Source organism: Anomaloglossus baeobatrachus, chromosome 1 (genome assembly GCF_048569485.1).
Source record: "Anomaloglossus baeobatrachus isolate aAnoBae1 chromosome 1, aAnoBae1.hap1, whole genome shotgun sequence".
NCBI lineage: Eukaryota > Metazoa > Chordata > Amphibia > Anura > Aromobatidae > Anomaloglossus > Anomaloglossus baeobatrachus.
The window spans coordinates 741,046,796-741,061,064 of NC_134353.1; the positions used below are offsets into that span (position 1 = coordinate 741,046,796).

At 52.7% G+C, this 14,269-nt stretch overlaps 1 protein-coding gene across 1 annotated transcript in view; it reads left to right on the forward strand.

Annotated features, from left to right (window-relative positions):
• Positions 1 to 14,269, forward strand: part of MPHOSPH9 (M-phase phosphoprotein 9) — a 213,125-nt gene that overhangs the window by 151,636 nt on the left and 47,220 nt on the right. The window contains exon 18 of the mRNA XM_075322863.1: positions 12,380 to 12,552. Within this exon, the coding sequence (XP_075178978.1) occupies positions 12,380 to 12,552 (173 nt within the window). The remainder of the gene's footprint in view (positions 1 to 12,379; positions 12,553 to 14,269) is intronic.

Genomic DNA, 14,269 nt, shown 5'->3' on the forward strand with positions numbered 1-14,269 from the left:
GCTCTCTCCAATCAATATGGATCTGCGGCCTGTGACCGTCCCTGGAAGCCGAGGAGAGCGGTCTCTGCGCGTGCCCATCGGTAAGTTGCCGCCCGCCCCTGTCCCCGATCGCCCCGCCCGCCACCGCCGCTGTCTCCGATCGCCCCGCCCGCCACCGCCGCTGTCTCCGATACCCCCGCCCGCCAACGCCAGCCCCGCCGCTGTCTCCGATCGCCCCGCCGCTGCTCCCGATCCACCGCTGTCCCCGCCGCCACGCTCGCCGCTGTCCCCGCCGCTGCTCCGGATCCACTGCTGTCCCCGCCGCCACGCTCGCCGCTGTCCCCGCCGCTGCTCCGGATCCACCGCTGTCCCCGCCGCCACGCTCGCCTCTGTCCCCGCTGCTGCTCCGGATCCACCGCTGTCCCCGCCGCCACGCTCGCCACTGTCCCCGCTGCTGCTCCGGATCCACTGCTGTCCCTGCCGCCACGCTCGCCACTGTCCCCGCTGCTGCTCCGGATCCACCGCTGTCCCCGCCGCCACGCTCGCCACTGTCCCCGCTGCTGCTCCGGATCCACCGCTGTCCCCGCCGCCACGCTCGCCACTGTCTCCGCCACCGCTCCGGATCCACCACTGTCCCCGCCGCCGCTCCCGATCCACCGCTGTCCCCGGCCCCGCTCCCGATCCACCGCTGTCCCCGCCGCCACGCTCGCCACTGCCTCCGCCGCTGCTCCCGATCCACCGCTGTCCCCGCCGCCACTGTCCCCGCCGCCGCTCCTGATCCACCGCTGTCCCCGCCGCCACGCTCACCACTGTCCCCGCCGCCGTCGCACCCACCTTTTTCAGCCGCTGCTGCCCCCGAATCGGCCCCCACTGTTCCCGATCGGCGGCCGCCGCCTCCTTCATTGGCTGCCCCTTCTCCATCGCCACTACACCTCCTATCCCTCCATGTGCTGCAAGCCACCCTCCCCCCACATGTGGGGGGAGGGTGGCTTGCAGCACATGTGGGGGGAGGGTGGCTTGCAGCACATGTGGGGGAGGGTGGCTTGCAGCACATGTGGGGGGAGGGTGGCTTGAAGCACATGTGCTGCAAGCCACCCTCCCCCCACATGTACTGCTGCAAGCCACCCTCCCCCCACATGTACTGCTGCAAGCTACCCTCCCCCCACATGTGCTGCAAGCCACCCTCCCCCCCACATGTACTGCTGCAAGCCACCCTCCCCCACATGTACCGCTGCAATCCACCCTCCCCCCACATGTACCGCTGCAAGCCACCCTCCCCCCACATGTACCGCTGCAAGCCACCCTCCCCCCACATGTACCGCTGCAAGCCAACCTCCCCCCACATGTACCGCTGCAAGCCACCCTCCCCCCACATGTACCGCTGCAAGCCACGCTCCCCCCACATGTACCGCTGCAAGCCACCCTCCCCCCACATGTACCGCTGCAAGCCACCCTCCCCCCGGGGCCCCCCCTCCTCCATGTGCCATCTCTCTCCCATCAGACTCTGCCCCCTCCCCGATCTGCTGCCTGCTCTATCCCATCTTCTTCATCTACTGCCCCCTCTCACCCTCCTCAATCTGTTGCCTCCTTCATCTGCTGCCTCTTCTGTCTGCTGTGATCCTGCTGCCTAGATCCATCCTGTAAGGTAGGTATCCCCATCTCACCTCCCTCCTCCCCCATCCTCTGCCGCTCCTCCATCCGCTGCGCCATTTCCCATCATCCATCCGCTGCGCCCTTTCCCATCCTCTGCCGCTCCTCCATCCGCTGCGCCATTTCCCATCATCCATCTGCTGCGCCCTTTCCCATCCTCTGCCGCTCCTCCACCCGCTGCGCCCTTTACCATTTTCCATCCGCTGCGCCCTTTCTCATCTGCCGCCCTCTCGCATCGCATTATCCAGCGCAGTTGCTCGCTTCCAGATTGCAGTGGATGATGCGATGCGAGACTCGTGCATTGCTCTCACGTTTGGCACTGGTCTTAGTGGCAGGCGCTCATTTTTTTTTTTTTTACTGATGTCTGTATTTTTTATTTCGCCAAACTAATTTTTTTGTATGGGGGGGTCTAGTTTCCAAAATGGGATCACATGTAGGGGAGCTCCATTGTTTAGGCACCTCAGGGGGTCTCCAAATGAAACATGGCGTCTGCTAATAATTCCAATCAATTTTACTGTGAAATGGCGCTCCTTCTCTTCTGAGCCCCCGCCGTACGCCCAAACAATTGATTTCCACCACATATGAGGTACCTGTGTACTCAGGAGAAATTGCACAATACATTTTATGGTGCATTTTTTTGCTGATACCCTTGTGGAAAAAAAAGCTACCTGTTTGAAAAAACAATTTCTTTGTCGCTCCATTGGGAGACCCAGACAATTGGGTGTATAGCTTCTGCCTCCGGAGGCCACACAAAGTATTACACTTTAAAAAGTGTAACCCCTCCCCTCTGCCTATACACCCTCCCGTGCATCACGGGCCCATCAGTTTTATGCTTTGTGTTGAAGGAGGCACACATTCACGCAAGCTCCACATTTTAGTCAGCAGCAGCTGCTGATTGTATCGGATGGAAGAAAAGAGGGCTCCCCACGGGGCCCCCGGCATGCTCCCTTCTCACCCCACTAAGTCGGCGGTGCTGTCAAGGTTGAGGTACCCATTGCGGGTACAAAGGCTGGAGCCACATGCCGTTTTCCTTCCCCATCCCTTAGAGGCTCTGGGAGAAGTGGGATCCTAACCGGTCACCATGCACTAGGACCGGGCTCCCTCCGCAGCCCCTGGGGGAATCTGACGGACAGGAGACTGGGTATCATCAGGGACAGGCCCTACATCTAAAAGGTACTCTGTGTCCCCTTGGGGACGGTGCATGGAGCGCCTGTGTTACAACGCTGCAGCAGCTGCTGTTTTTCTGTGACAACCGGGACTACCGCGCCGACCGCGCCTGATCGCCGGCCGCGTTATTAAATTTAGTCCCCGGCTTCTGCGGCCTAGTACCATAACTCCCGCCCCCGGGCCTGCCAGTCAGGGGTAAGGGCGGGACGGTCGACTGGACGTCGGCAGTGAGGGCTGGAGCATACTTGGGTGTCCTCCTCCCCCCTCACTGAGCACTGTGGGGCACCAGATTCCCGCACTTTATTAGTCACGCCCACGGCTCCCTCCTCCCCTGAGAACTCTGGCAGCCATTGTTACAATCACTTCTGCCGGTGGAGAATTTCAGAACGAGCTCTGTAGCTCTGGGAGGCCCAGGCTGGGAATCTGGTGGACACACAACCGCTTTGGGCGGTCGGTTAGCCACACCGGTTACCAGGTGCTGGCCCCCCTAGGGTGCCGAAGTGTGTATATATATATATATATATATATATTGTATACATTTTCTCTGTTCGGCCGCATTATTTTGCTTTTGGCTATATACCCTCACTGATCACTCTCAGAGGAGACAACAGCATGTCGTCCGCAAAGAGCAAGGGTGCCAAGGCACAGGCTTATTTTGCAACCTGTACCTCTTGTGCGGCTATGTTACCTGCAGGTTCCACCTACCCTCACTGTGTGCAATGCTCGGCCCCTGTGGCACTCACTCAGCCGGAGCCTCGGGCACTGGTGGGACCCTCGGCTCAGGTAGAACCGCCGGCTTCCACTGTCCAGGTGGCAGGGACAGAGTTTGCAGTTTTGGCTGAGAAACTCTCTGAGTCGCTTTCACAATCCATGGCTCAGTCTATGGACAAATGGTCTGCTAAGATACTAGAAGCCTTGCAGTCCAGATCGGTAACACAGGCCCAGGGCACTGTGAGTTCATCGCCCCCAGGCCCCTCTCGGTCGGTGCAGCGAAGTGCTCCTGGGGTGACACCTAGGTCCCACGGTGAGGACTCCGACACGGACCGCAGTCCCAGACCGGCTAAGCGGGCTCGCTGGGAACCTTCCCCGACTTCATCACGCTGTTCGGGGTCTCAGCATGAGGACTCTCTGGAGGATGAAGCGGAGGTCGCAGCTCAGGGCTCTGATCCTGACGTTGCTCTCAATCTTGATACACCTGAAGGGGACGCCATAGTAAATGACCTTATAGCGTCCATCAACCAGGTGCTAGATCTTTCTCCCCCAACTCCACCTATAGAGGAGTCGGCTTCGCAGCAGGAGAAGCACCAGTTTAGGTTTCCCAAACGTACACGGAGTGCGTTTTTCGATCACTCTAACTTCAGAGATGCTGTCCAGAAGCACAGAGCATTTCCGGACAAGCGCTTTACTAAGCGCCTTAATGACACACGTTACCCCTTCCCCCCTGACGTAGTTAAGGGTTGGGCTCAGTGTCCCAAGGTGGATCCTCCAGTCTCTAGACTGGCGGCTAGATCCGTAGTATCAGTGGCAGATGGTTCATCGCTCAAGGATGCCACTGACAGGCAAATAGAGCTCCTGATGAAATCCATCTATGAAGCCATAGGCGCGTCTTTTGCTCCGGCCTTTGCAGCTGTGTGGGCACTCCAAGCTATCTCAGCTTGTCTGTCTGAGATTAATGCGGTCACACGTACCTCTGCTCCGCAAGTTGTGTCTTTGACTTCTCAGGCGTCGGCCTTTTCGTCCTACGCCATGAACGCCGTCCTGGACTCTGCGAGCCGTACAGCGGTAGCGTCCGCCAATTCGGTGGCAGTCCGCAGGGCCATGTGGCTACGCGAATGGAAGGCAGACTCTGCTTCCAAGAAGTTCTTAACCGGTTTGCCATTTTCTGGCGACCGTTTGTTTGGCGAGCAATTGGACGAAATTATTAAACAATCCAAGGGAAAGGACTCGTCCTTACCCCAGTCCAAACCAAACAGACCTCAGCAACGAAAAATACAACCGAGGTTTCTGTCCTTTCGGCCCTCAGCCAGGTCCCATTCCTCCACGTCCAACAGGTCACAGAAGGGCCAGAGGAACTCTTCTGCATGGCGGTCTAAGTCACGTCCTACAAGGACCGCCGGAGGAACCGCCTCCAAGGCGGCCTCCTCATGACTTTCGGCCTCCCCAAACCGCATCCTCGGTCGGTGGCAGGCTCTCCCGCTTTTGCGACGCCTGATGGCCACATGTCCAAGACCGATGGGTGAGAGACATTCTGTCTCACGGTTACAGGATAGAGCTCAGTTCTCGTCCTCCGACTCGTTTCTTCAGAACATCTCCGCCCCCCGAGCGAGCCGATGCACTTTTTCAGGCGGTGAACACTCTGAAGGCAGAAGGAGTTGTGATCCCCGTTCCCCTTCAAGAACGTGGTCGCGGTTTTTACTCCAACTTGTTCGTGGTGCCAAAAAAGGACGGATCATTCCGTCCCGTTCTGGACCTCAAACTGCTCAACAGACACGTGAGAACCAGACGGTTCCGGATGGAATCTCTCCGCTCTGTCATCGCCTCGATGTCCCAAGGAGACTTCCTAGCATCAATCGACATCAGGGATGCTTATCTCCATGTGCCGATTGCACCAGAGCATCAACGCTTCCTGTGTTTCGCCATCGGGGACGAACACCTTCAGTTCGTGGCACTGCCTTTCGGCCTGGCGACAGCCCCACGGGTCTTCACCAAGGTCATGGCAGCAGTGGTGGCGGTCCTACACTCTCAGGGCCACTCGGTGATCCCTTACTTAGACGATCTTCTAGTCAAGGCACCCTCCCGGGTGGCATGTCAACACAGCCTGACCATTGCTCTGGAGACTCTCCAGAGGTTCGGGTGGATCATCAATTTCCCAAAGTCAAAATTGACACCGACCCAATCACTGACTTACCTCGGGATGGAGTTTCATACTCTCTCAGCGATAGTGAAGCTTCCGCTGGACAAACAGCGTTCGCTGCAGACAGGGGTGCACTCTCTCCTTCGGGCCCAGTCACACCCCTTGAGGCGCCTCATGCACTTCCTAGGGAAGATGGTGGCAGCAATGGAGGCAGTTCCCTTTGCGCAGTTTCATCTGCGTCCACTTCAATGGGACATTCTCCGCAAATGGGACAGGAGGTCGACGTCCCTAGACAGGAACGTCTCTCTTTCACTGGCAGCCAAAACCTCTCTTCAGTGGTGGCTTCTTCCCACTTCTTTGTCGAAGGGAAAATCCTTTCTGCCCCCATCCTGGGCTGTGGTCACGACGGACGCGAGTCTGTCAGGGTGGGGAGCGGTCTTCCTCCACCACAGGGCTCAGGGAACCTGGACTCCGACAGAGTCCTCCCTTCAGATCAATGTTCTGGAGATAAGGGCAGTGTATCTAGCCCTAAAGGCGTTCCAGCGGTGGCTGGAGGGCAGGCAGATCCGAATACAGTCGGACAACGCCACGGCGGTCGCGTACATCAACCACCAGGGCGGCACACGCAGTCGTCAAGCCTTCCAAGAAGTTCAGCGGATTCTGCTGTGGGCGGAAGCCACAGCCTCCACCATCTCCGCAGTTCACATCCCGGGCGTAGAAAACTGGGAAGCAGACTTTCTCAGTCGCCAGGGCATGGACGCAGGGGAATGGTCTCTTCACCCGGACGTGTTTCAAGAGATCTGTTGCTGCTGGGGAACGCCGGACGTCGACCTCATGGCGTCTCGGCACAACAACAAAGTCCCGGCATTCATGGCACGGTCTCAAGATCACAGAGCTCTGGCGGCGGACGCATTAGTTCAGGATTGGTCGCAGTTTCGACTGCCTTATGTATTTCCTCCTCTGGCACTGCTGCCCAGAGTGTTACGCAAGATCAGGTCCGACTGCCGCCGCGCCATCCTCGTCGCTCCAGACTGGCCGAGGAGGTCGTGGTACCCGGATCTGTGGAACCTCACGGTGGGTCAACCGTGGGCACTCCCAGACCGACCAGACTTGCTGTCTCAAGGGCCATTTTTCCATCTGAATTCTGCGGCCCTCAACCTGACTGTGTGGCCATTGAGTCCTGGCTCCTAGCGTCCTCAGGGTTATCTCAAGATGTCATTGCCACCATGAGACAGGCCAGGAAACCAACGTCCACCAAGATCTATCACAGGGCTTGGAGGATCTTCTTATCGTGGTGCGCTGATCAGGGTTTTACCCCCTGGCCGTTTGCCTTACCCACTTTTCTTTCTTTCCTTCAATCCGGAATGGACAAGGGTTTGTCTCTCGGCTCTCTCAAGGGACAAGTATCGGCGCTTTCCGTGTTTTTTCAAAAGCGTCTAGCCAGGCTTCCGCAGGTCCGCACGTTCCTGCAGGGAGTTTGCCACATAGTCCCACCTTACAAGCGTCCGCTGGAACCCTGGGATCTTAACAGGGTGCTAACGGCTCTTCAGAAACCACCTTTCGAGCCGATGCGGGATGTCTCTCTATCACGCCTTTCGCAGAAGGTGGCCTTCCTAGTGGCAGTCACATCACTTCGGAGAGTGTCTGAGCTAGCAGCGCTGTCATGCAAAGCCCCCTTCCTGGTGTTTCACCAGGATAAGGTGGTTCTGCGTCCGGTCCCGGAATTTCTCCCTAAGGTGGTATCCCCTTTTCATCTCAATCAGGATATCTCCTTACCTTCTTTTTGCCCTCATCCAGTTCACCAATGTGAAAAGGATTTGCACTTGTTAGATCTGGTGAGAGCACTTCAGCTTTACATTTCTCGCACGGCGCCCCTGTGCCGTTCTGATGCGCTCTTTGTCCTTGTCGCTGGCCAGCGTAAGGGGTCGCAGGCTTCCAAGTCAACCTTGGCTCGGTGGATCAAGGAACCGATTCTTGAAGCCTACCGTTCTTCTGGGCTTCCGATTCCTTCAGGGCTGAAAGCCCATTCTACCAGAGCCGTAGGTGCATCCTGGGCATTGCGGCACCAGGCTACGGCTCAGCAGGTGTGTCAGGCGGCTACCTGGTCGAGTCTGCACACTTTCACGAAACACTATCAGCTGCATGCCTATGCTTCGGCAGATGCCAGCCTAGGTAGGCGAGTCCTTCAGGCGGCGGTTGCCCACCTGTAAGAGGGGGCCGTTTTCGGCTCTTTTTATCGAGGTATTCTTTTACCCACCCAGGGACTGCTTTTGGACGTCCCAATTGTCTGGGTCTCCCAATGGAGCGACAAAGAAGAAGGGAATTTTGTTTACTTACCGTAAATTCCTTTTCTTCTAGCTCCTATTGGGAGACCCAGCACCCGCCCCTGTTCCCTTCGGGCTGGTTGTTCTTTTGTGTACACATGTTGTTCATGTTGAATTGTTCTTTGGTTCATGGTTTCAGTTCTCCGAACATCCTTCGGATTGAATTTACCTTAGACCAATTTATAAGTTTCCTCCTTCCTGCTTTGGCACCAAAACTGATGGGCCCGTGATGCACGGGAGGGTGTATAGGCAGAGGGGAGGGGTTACACTTTTTAAAGTGTAATACTTTGTGTGGCCTCCGGAGGCAGAAGCTATACACCCAATTGTCTGGGTCTCCCAATAGGAGCTAGAAGAAAAGGAATTTACGGTAAGTAAACAAAATTCCCTTCTTTGTGGTAAAAAAAAAGAATAAAATATTTTCACGGCTGAACATTACAAACGTTTGTGAAGCCTCCAGGGGTTCAAAGTGCTCACTAAACAGCTAGATAAATTCCATGAGGGGTCTAGTTTCCAAAATGGGGTCAATTGTGGGGGAGCTCCATTGTTTAGGCACTTCAGGGGGGTCTCCAAACGCAACATGGCGTCCGCTAATAATTCCAACCAATTTTGCTGTGAAATGGCGCTGCTTGCCTTCCGAGTCCTGCCGTGTGCCCAAACATTTGATTTCCACCACATATGGGGTATCTGCGTACTCAGGAGAAAATGCACAATACATTTTATGGTGCATTTTTTCCTGATACCCTTGTGATAAAAAAAGCTACCTGGTTGAAGCAACAGTTTTGTGGTAAAAAAAAAAAAATTTTTCTTTTCACGGCTCAACGTTATAAACTTCTGTGAAGCCCTCAGGGGTTCAAAGTGCACATCAAACATCTAGAAAAAATATTTGAGGGCTCTAGTTTCCAAAATGGGGTCACTTATGGGGGAGCTCCATTGTTTAGGCACCTCAGGGAGTCTTCAAACCCGACATGGCGTCCGCTAATGAGTGCAGCTAATTTTGCACTCAAAAATTCAAATGGCGCTCCTTGCCTTCCGAGTCCTGCCGTGTGCCCAAACATTTGATTTCCACCACATATGGGGTATCTGCGTACTCAGGAGAAAATACACAATACATTTTATGATGCATTTTTCCTGATACCCTTGTGAAAATACTAATTTTTATGGCTAAAGTAACATTTTTGTGTTAAAAAAGTAACATTTTCATTTTTTCGTCTACATTGCTTTGGTTGCTGTGAAACTCCTAAAGGGTTAATAAACTTCTTGGATGTGGTTTTGAGCAGAGTGAGGGGTGCAGATTTTAGAATGGGGTCACTTTTGGGTATTTTCTGTCGCCTAGGTTTCTCAAATCACTCCAAATGTGATGTGGTACCTAAAAAATTTTTTTTTGTAAATTTTGTTGGAAAAATGAGAAATTGCTGATGAACTTTGAACCCTTCTAACTTCCTAACGGAATTTTTTTTTTTTCAAAAATTGCGCTGGTGTAAAGCAGACAAGTGGGAAATGTTATTTAGTAACTATTTTGTGTGACATATCTTTTAGATTTATGGGCATAAAATTTCAAATTTTAAAAACTGCAAAATTTTCAAAATTTTCACCAAATTTCCGAAATGTTCACAAATAAACGCAAAACATATCGGCCTAAATTTACCACTGACATGAAGTACAATATGTCACGAAAAAACAATCTCAGAATCGCCAGGATCCGTTGAAGTGTTCCAGAGTTATAACCTGTCAAAGTGACACTGGTCAAAATTGCAAAAAATGGCCGGGTCTTTAAGGTGAAAACAGGCTGGGGGCTGAAGGGGTTAATAAAAAAAAATACATTTAACCTTAATACCAAATTTGAACAATAACTCATTGCCTTTAATGGTTACATGTAATGTTTGTGTCCTTTCCTGTAAGAGAGTGGCAGATTCAGTCTTCATACATGCTAAAATTAAAAGCATCCTCTGCTGAATCCATTGTATTATGTACCATCAACACCTATTGTCTTGCACTAGCGACCATAAGGCTATGTGCGCACTAGAAAAGTGATTTTTCTCAAGAAAATTTCTTGAGATACTTCTGGGAGTTGAAGATTTCCGCACCTGCGGAAAAATCCACGGGAAAAACGCATGCGGATTTGCAGCGGATTTACCGCAGGTTGGTCCCTGTGGTTTTGCAATAAATAATATAGATAATTGATAGACAGATAATGGATAGAGGGAAAGATGGATAGATGAATAGATAGATAGATAGATGAGAAAGACCTATATAATGTCCCACCTCCCTGCATTTTCTAAGCTGGCACCCTTTAGTGACTTTCATGTAGCACTAAAGGGTGCTTAGCCATGTATTTAGCCATAAAATAAATTAAATAAATAATTTAAAAAAAAAAACCAAAAAACGACGTGAGGTCCCCCCATCTTTTGTAGCCAGCTAGGGTAAAGCAGACGTCTGCAGCCTGCAAACCACAGCTGGCAGCTTCACCTTGGCTGGTAATCCAAAACAGAGGGCACCCCACGCTGTTATTTTACATTAAATAAATAATTTAAAACCAAAAACGTGGGGTCCCCCCCAAATTGCATCACCAGCCGAGGTAAAGCGGACAGCTGTGGTCTGGTATTCTCAGACTAGGGAGGTCCACTGTTATTGTACACTCCCCAGCCTAAAAATAGCAGGCCGCAGCCGCCCCAGAAGTGGCGCATCCATTAGACGTGCCAATCCTGGCGCTTCGCCCCAACTCATCCCGTTGCCCTGGTGCGTTGGTAAATGAGGTAATATATGGGGTTGATGCCAGATGTGTAATGTCACCTGGCATCAAGCCCTGGGGTTGGTGAGGTCAGGCGTCTATCAGATACCCGACATCCCCAACCCAGTCAGTAAGAAATAAAAAATAGACAACAAAAAAAGTTTTATTTGAAAAAACACTCCCCAAAACATTCCCTCTCTCACCAATTTATTGAAAAGAACACGTCCGGCGTAATACAATAAGGGGGGGGGGGTCCCACGGCAATCCATACCATAGTCGCTATCCCAGTCAATGAAGAACAGAATGTTCCCCATTGGCTGGGAGAGCAATGCAGTGACCTGAGCTAACATCAATAGCCCAGGTCACTGCATGGGATGCCGAGCGCTGCTGTCAGGAGGTTAGATGAGATCATTACATGCTGTGATCATCTCCTGTACTGCTGACGTCAGCGCTGTCACTGACTTCTATGCCCGCCGCGTTGTCAGAAGTATCGCGAGAGCCCGTGACGTCACCGCTAGTGACAGTCTCGGGCCGCTTGCGAGACGGGCATAGACAGCAGTGACCGCGGTAACGTCAGGAGGCAGGAGATCGTCACAGCAGGTAATGATCTCACCTCCTGACAGCAGCTATCGTCATCCCCGCGGCTGCCAGCACTGCAGGATGTCAGTGTCTGCCTGCGCTGCCGCGTGACAAGCTGCTGATACTGCGGGCAGACACTGATACCCTGCAGTGCAGTGTCGGTGTCTGCCTGCGCTGCCGCGTGACAAGCTGCTGATACTGCGGGCTGACACTGATACCCTGCAGTGCAGTGTCAGTGTCTGCCTGTGTCAGTGTCTGCGTGCGCTGCCGCGTGACAAGGTGCCGACACTGCGGGCACACACTGACATGCTGCAGTGCAGGCAGCCGCGAGGCTGGAGCGGGACACACACTGCACGGGCACCTGGAGGTCGCACGGAAGTGCTTCTGTGCGGTGTCCAGGGAGTGTGACGTGTGTGTTTACTCTGCTCCGCTTCCTCTTCCTGGCATAATGACATCGCTTCCTGCAAAACCGCAGGCAGCGATGCGCATTACCGCAGGTAAATCGCGGCTATACCGGGGGTATACCGCACATCATTTGCTACCTGCGGTATACCCCCGGAATTTCGCGATTACATTACAGTGAATGGAGTGAAATTCCGGGGGTATACCGCAGCTACCTGCGGAAAATAATGGACATGCTCATTTTCTCAAGAAATTTTCTCAAGAAATTCTTCTCAAGGATATTTCTTGAGAAAAATCTGCAGCGTGCGCACAGCTATTTTTTTTTCACATAGGATTTGCTGGGAAATGTCTGCACAAAGATTGCAGACATTTCTCCAGAAATTTCCACGGCAAATCCGCGGGTAAATCCGTGGGTAAAACGCACTAGTGCGCACAGGGCCTAAGGGTTCTGTCATGGCGTCAGAACACATGCAGCATTAATCCTTCCATCAAATCAGTTGATATTTGCAACAGAGGGTCTGAATATAACCTTCAACACAAATGTTCTATTGTCAATGGGAAAGTTTATACCGGCTGGCATTTATTCTCAAGATGTGGGTCCAAAATGGTATATTAAAATAAGTGCTACAACTAAATTATTCTTTATGCTGTTATTTAATTCACAGACCAGGACTAATAATATTTTTATATCTTAAGGTACCATTCTCCTCCAGAAAAGGATGCTGTGCATGATATCTTGGCATCTAAACCTAAAGCAGAAAGCAGCGGCAGTGAGGAGAGCCCTATTTTAAAAGCCTTGAGAGATTATGAAGAAGAGAAGGAGATGAAAATTTGGAGCACATTTGCAAATAAAGACGGTGCTTTTCATAGTAAGTGTATGCGGATAACATATTCCATATCCACAAATGCAAATTGATAGACATGCTACATAGTATATACTGCGCTTACAATGTATACAGTACATATGTACAGAAAGGTACCTCCAGTAGGTTTACACAGAGCGGGTAAGAGCACAGTGAAAGAACGGAACCACAAGTGTGCGCTGTATTTGCTCTTATTCCAAATCATTGCTCTTAAACCAAGTTACAAATGTGTAAAAAGCTTTGCTTGTCTTGCAAAACGCTCTCAAACCAAGTTACTCTTAATCCAAGGTTCCACTCTAGCAGCATATAACAAGTCTGTGTCTGCTCCTATTATTGCAATAGAAACCGCTTTAGATATATATCCACTTTAAACAAGAGATCAGGGAGAGTGAAGCTCTATGAAGCTTTAATGAGGGTAGGCTTACACAACGTGCAGCATGAAACCTGGGTGGCAGTCACTATGTCTGTCATTACAGCTTTACACATTGCTTTCTTTATCGTTCCTTATGGGAGACCCAGACCATGGGTGTATAGCTTCTGCCTCCGGAGGACACACAAAGTACTACACTAAAAAGTGTAGCTCCTCCCTCCGAGCATATACACCCCCTGGATGACCACATCTAGCCAGTTCAATGCTTTGTGTTCAGGAGGTCACACACACACATGCATTCTCATCTGATTTTTGATTTCAAAGAGTTGGAAGAAAAGCGGGTCCAAGCCTGGACTCCCGGCATGTCCCTTCTCACCCCACTGTGTCGGCGGTGCTGTTAAGGTTGATTTACAAGGCTGGAGCCTTACATGCCGCGCTCCTTCACCATCCCTCGGGCTCTGGCTTGAAGTGGGAGCCATCACGGTTCTCTCTGCTTTGCAGGAGACCGGTCTCCATCCGCAGCCCTTTCAGGACCCTGCCGGACGGAGCGCTCACCCCTCAGGGACCTGGCCCTGCGTCTCATAAGCTAAGTATTGAGACGTTATTGAAGGGTCCCTTGTGCATTTATTGTGGGGAGAGTGTGTTATTTCACTGTGCTGTGATTTCCGGCCGGTTCTCTGGTTTTCTCCTGAGAACCGCGCCGAGGGTGCCTGCTCGTCGGCCGCATTGTAAAATTTAGGCCCCGGCTTCGGCTGCGGCCTAGTTTCGTTTTCACTGCCCCTGCATGTCAGTCATGCAGGGGGACAGTGCGGCACCGCCCACCGGCCGTTCAGCTCAGGGGAGGACACTCCTCTCTGAGGAGATGTTTCCCTCCCCTGTATTTCTCCTTGGCCCTCCGGTTCCTGCTCTTGGACTAAACCCCGCCCCCCCCTCCTCACTCCGGCGCCATTTTATCAGCGTTTACACACTGATCGGCGCTGGCTGCTGCAGCTCTGCATCTGTCTGGGGGTCCAAGCTGTGGAATCCAGAGGGCACACAAAACGGTCTGGTAAGCCACAACCTCTGGTTGTGGACTTTCTTGTACACTCTCTGGGAGTCATTCTGAAGGAGTCTGTTCTTTACTGCAGAACCTCCACCTCAGCAGCATGTCTCTCACTAGGAGCAAGGCTGCAAGGCTTTACTCTATATGCACTGCATGTAAGCTCATACTGCCTGAACCGAGCACATATCCACATTGTGATGCCTGCTCTAACATGGTGGTGCCTCAGCCTGGAGTCTCCCCAGTGGTCCCTCCGGCTGCTCCAGCCCCGGTGGCTGAACCCCCGGCTTGGGTAGCATCGTTTTCTAAAGCTA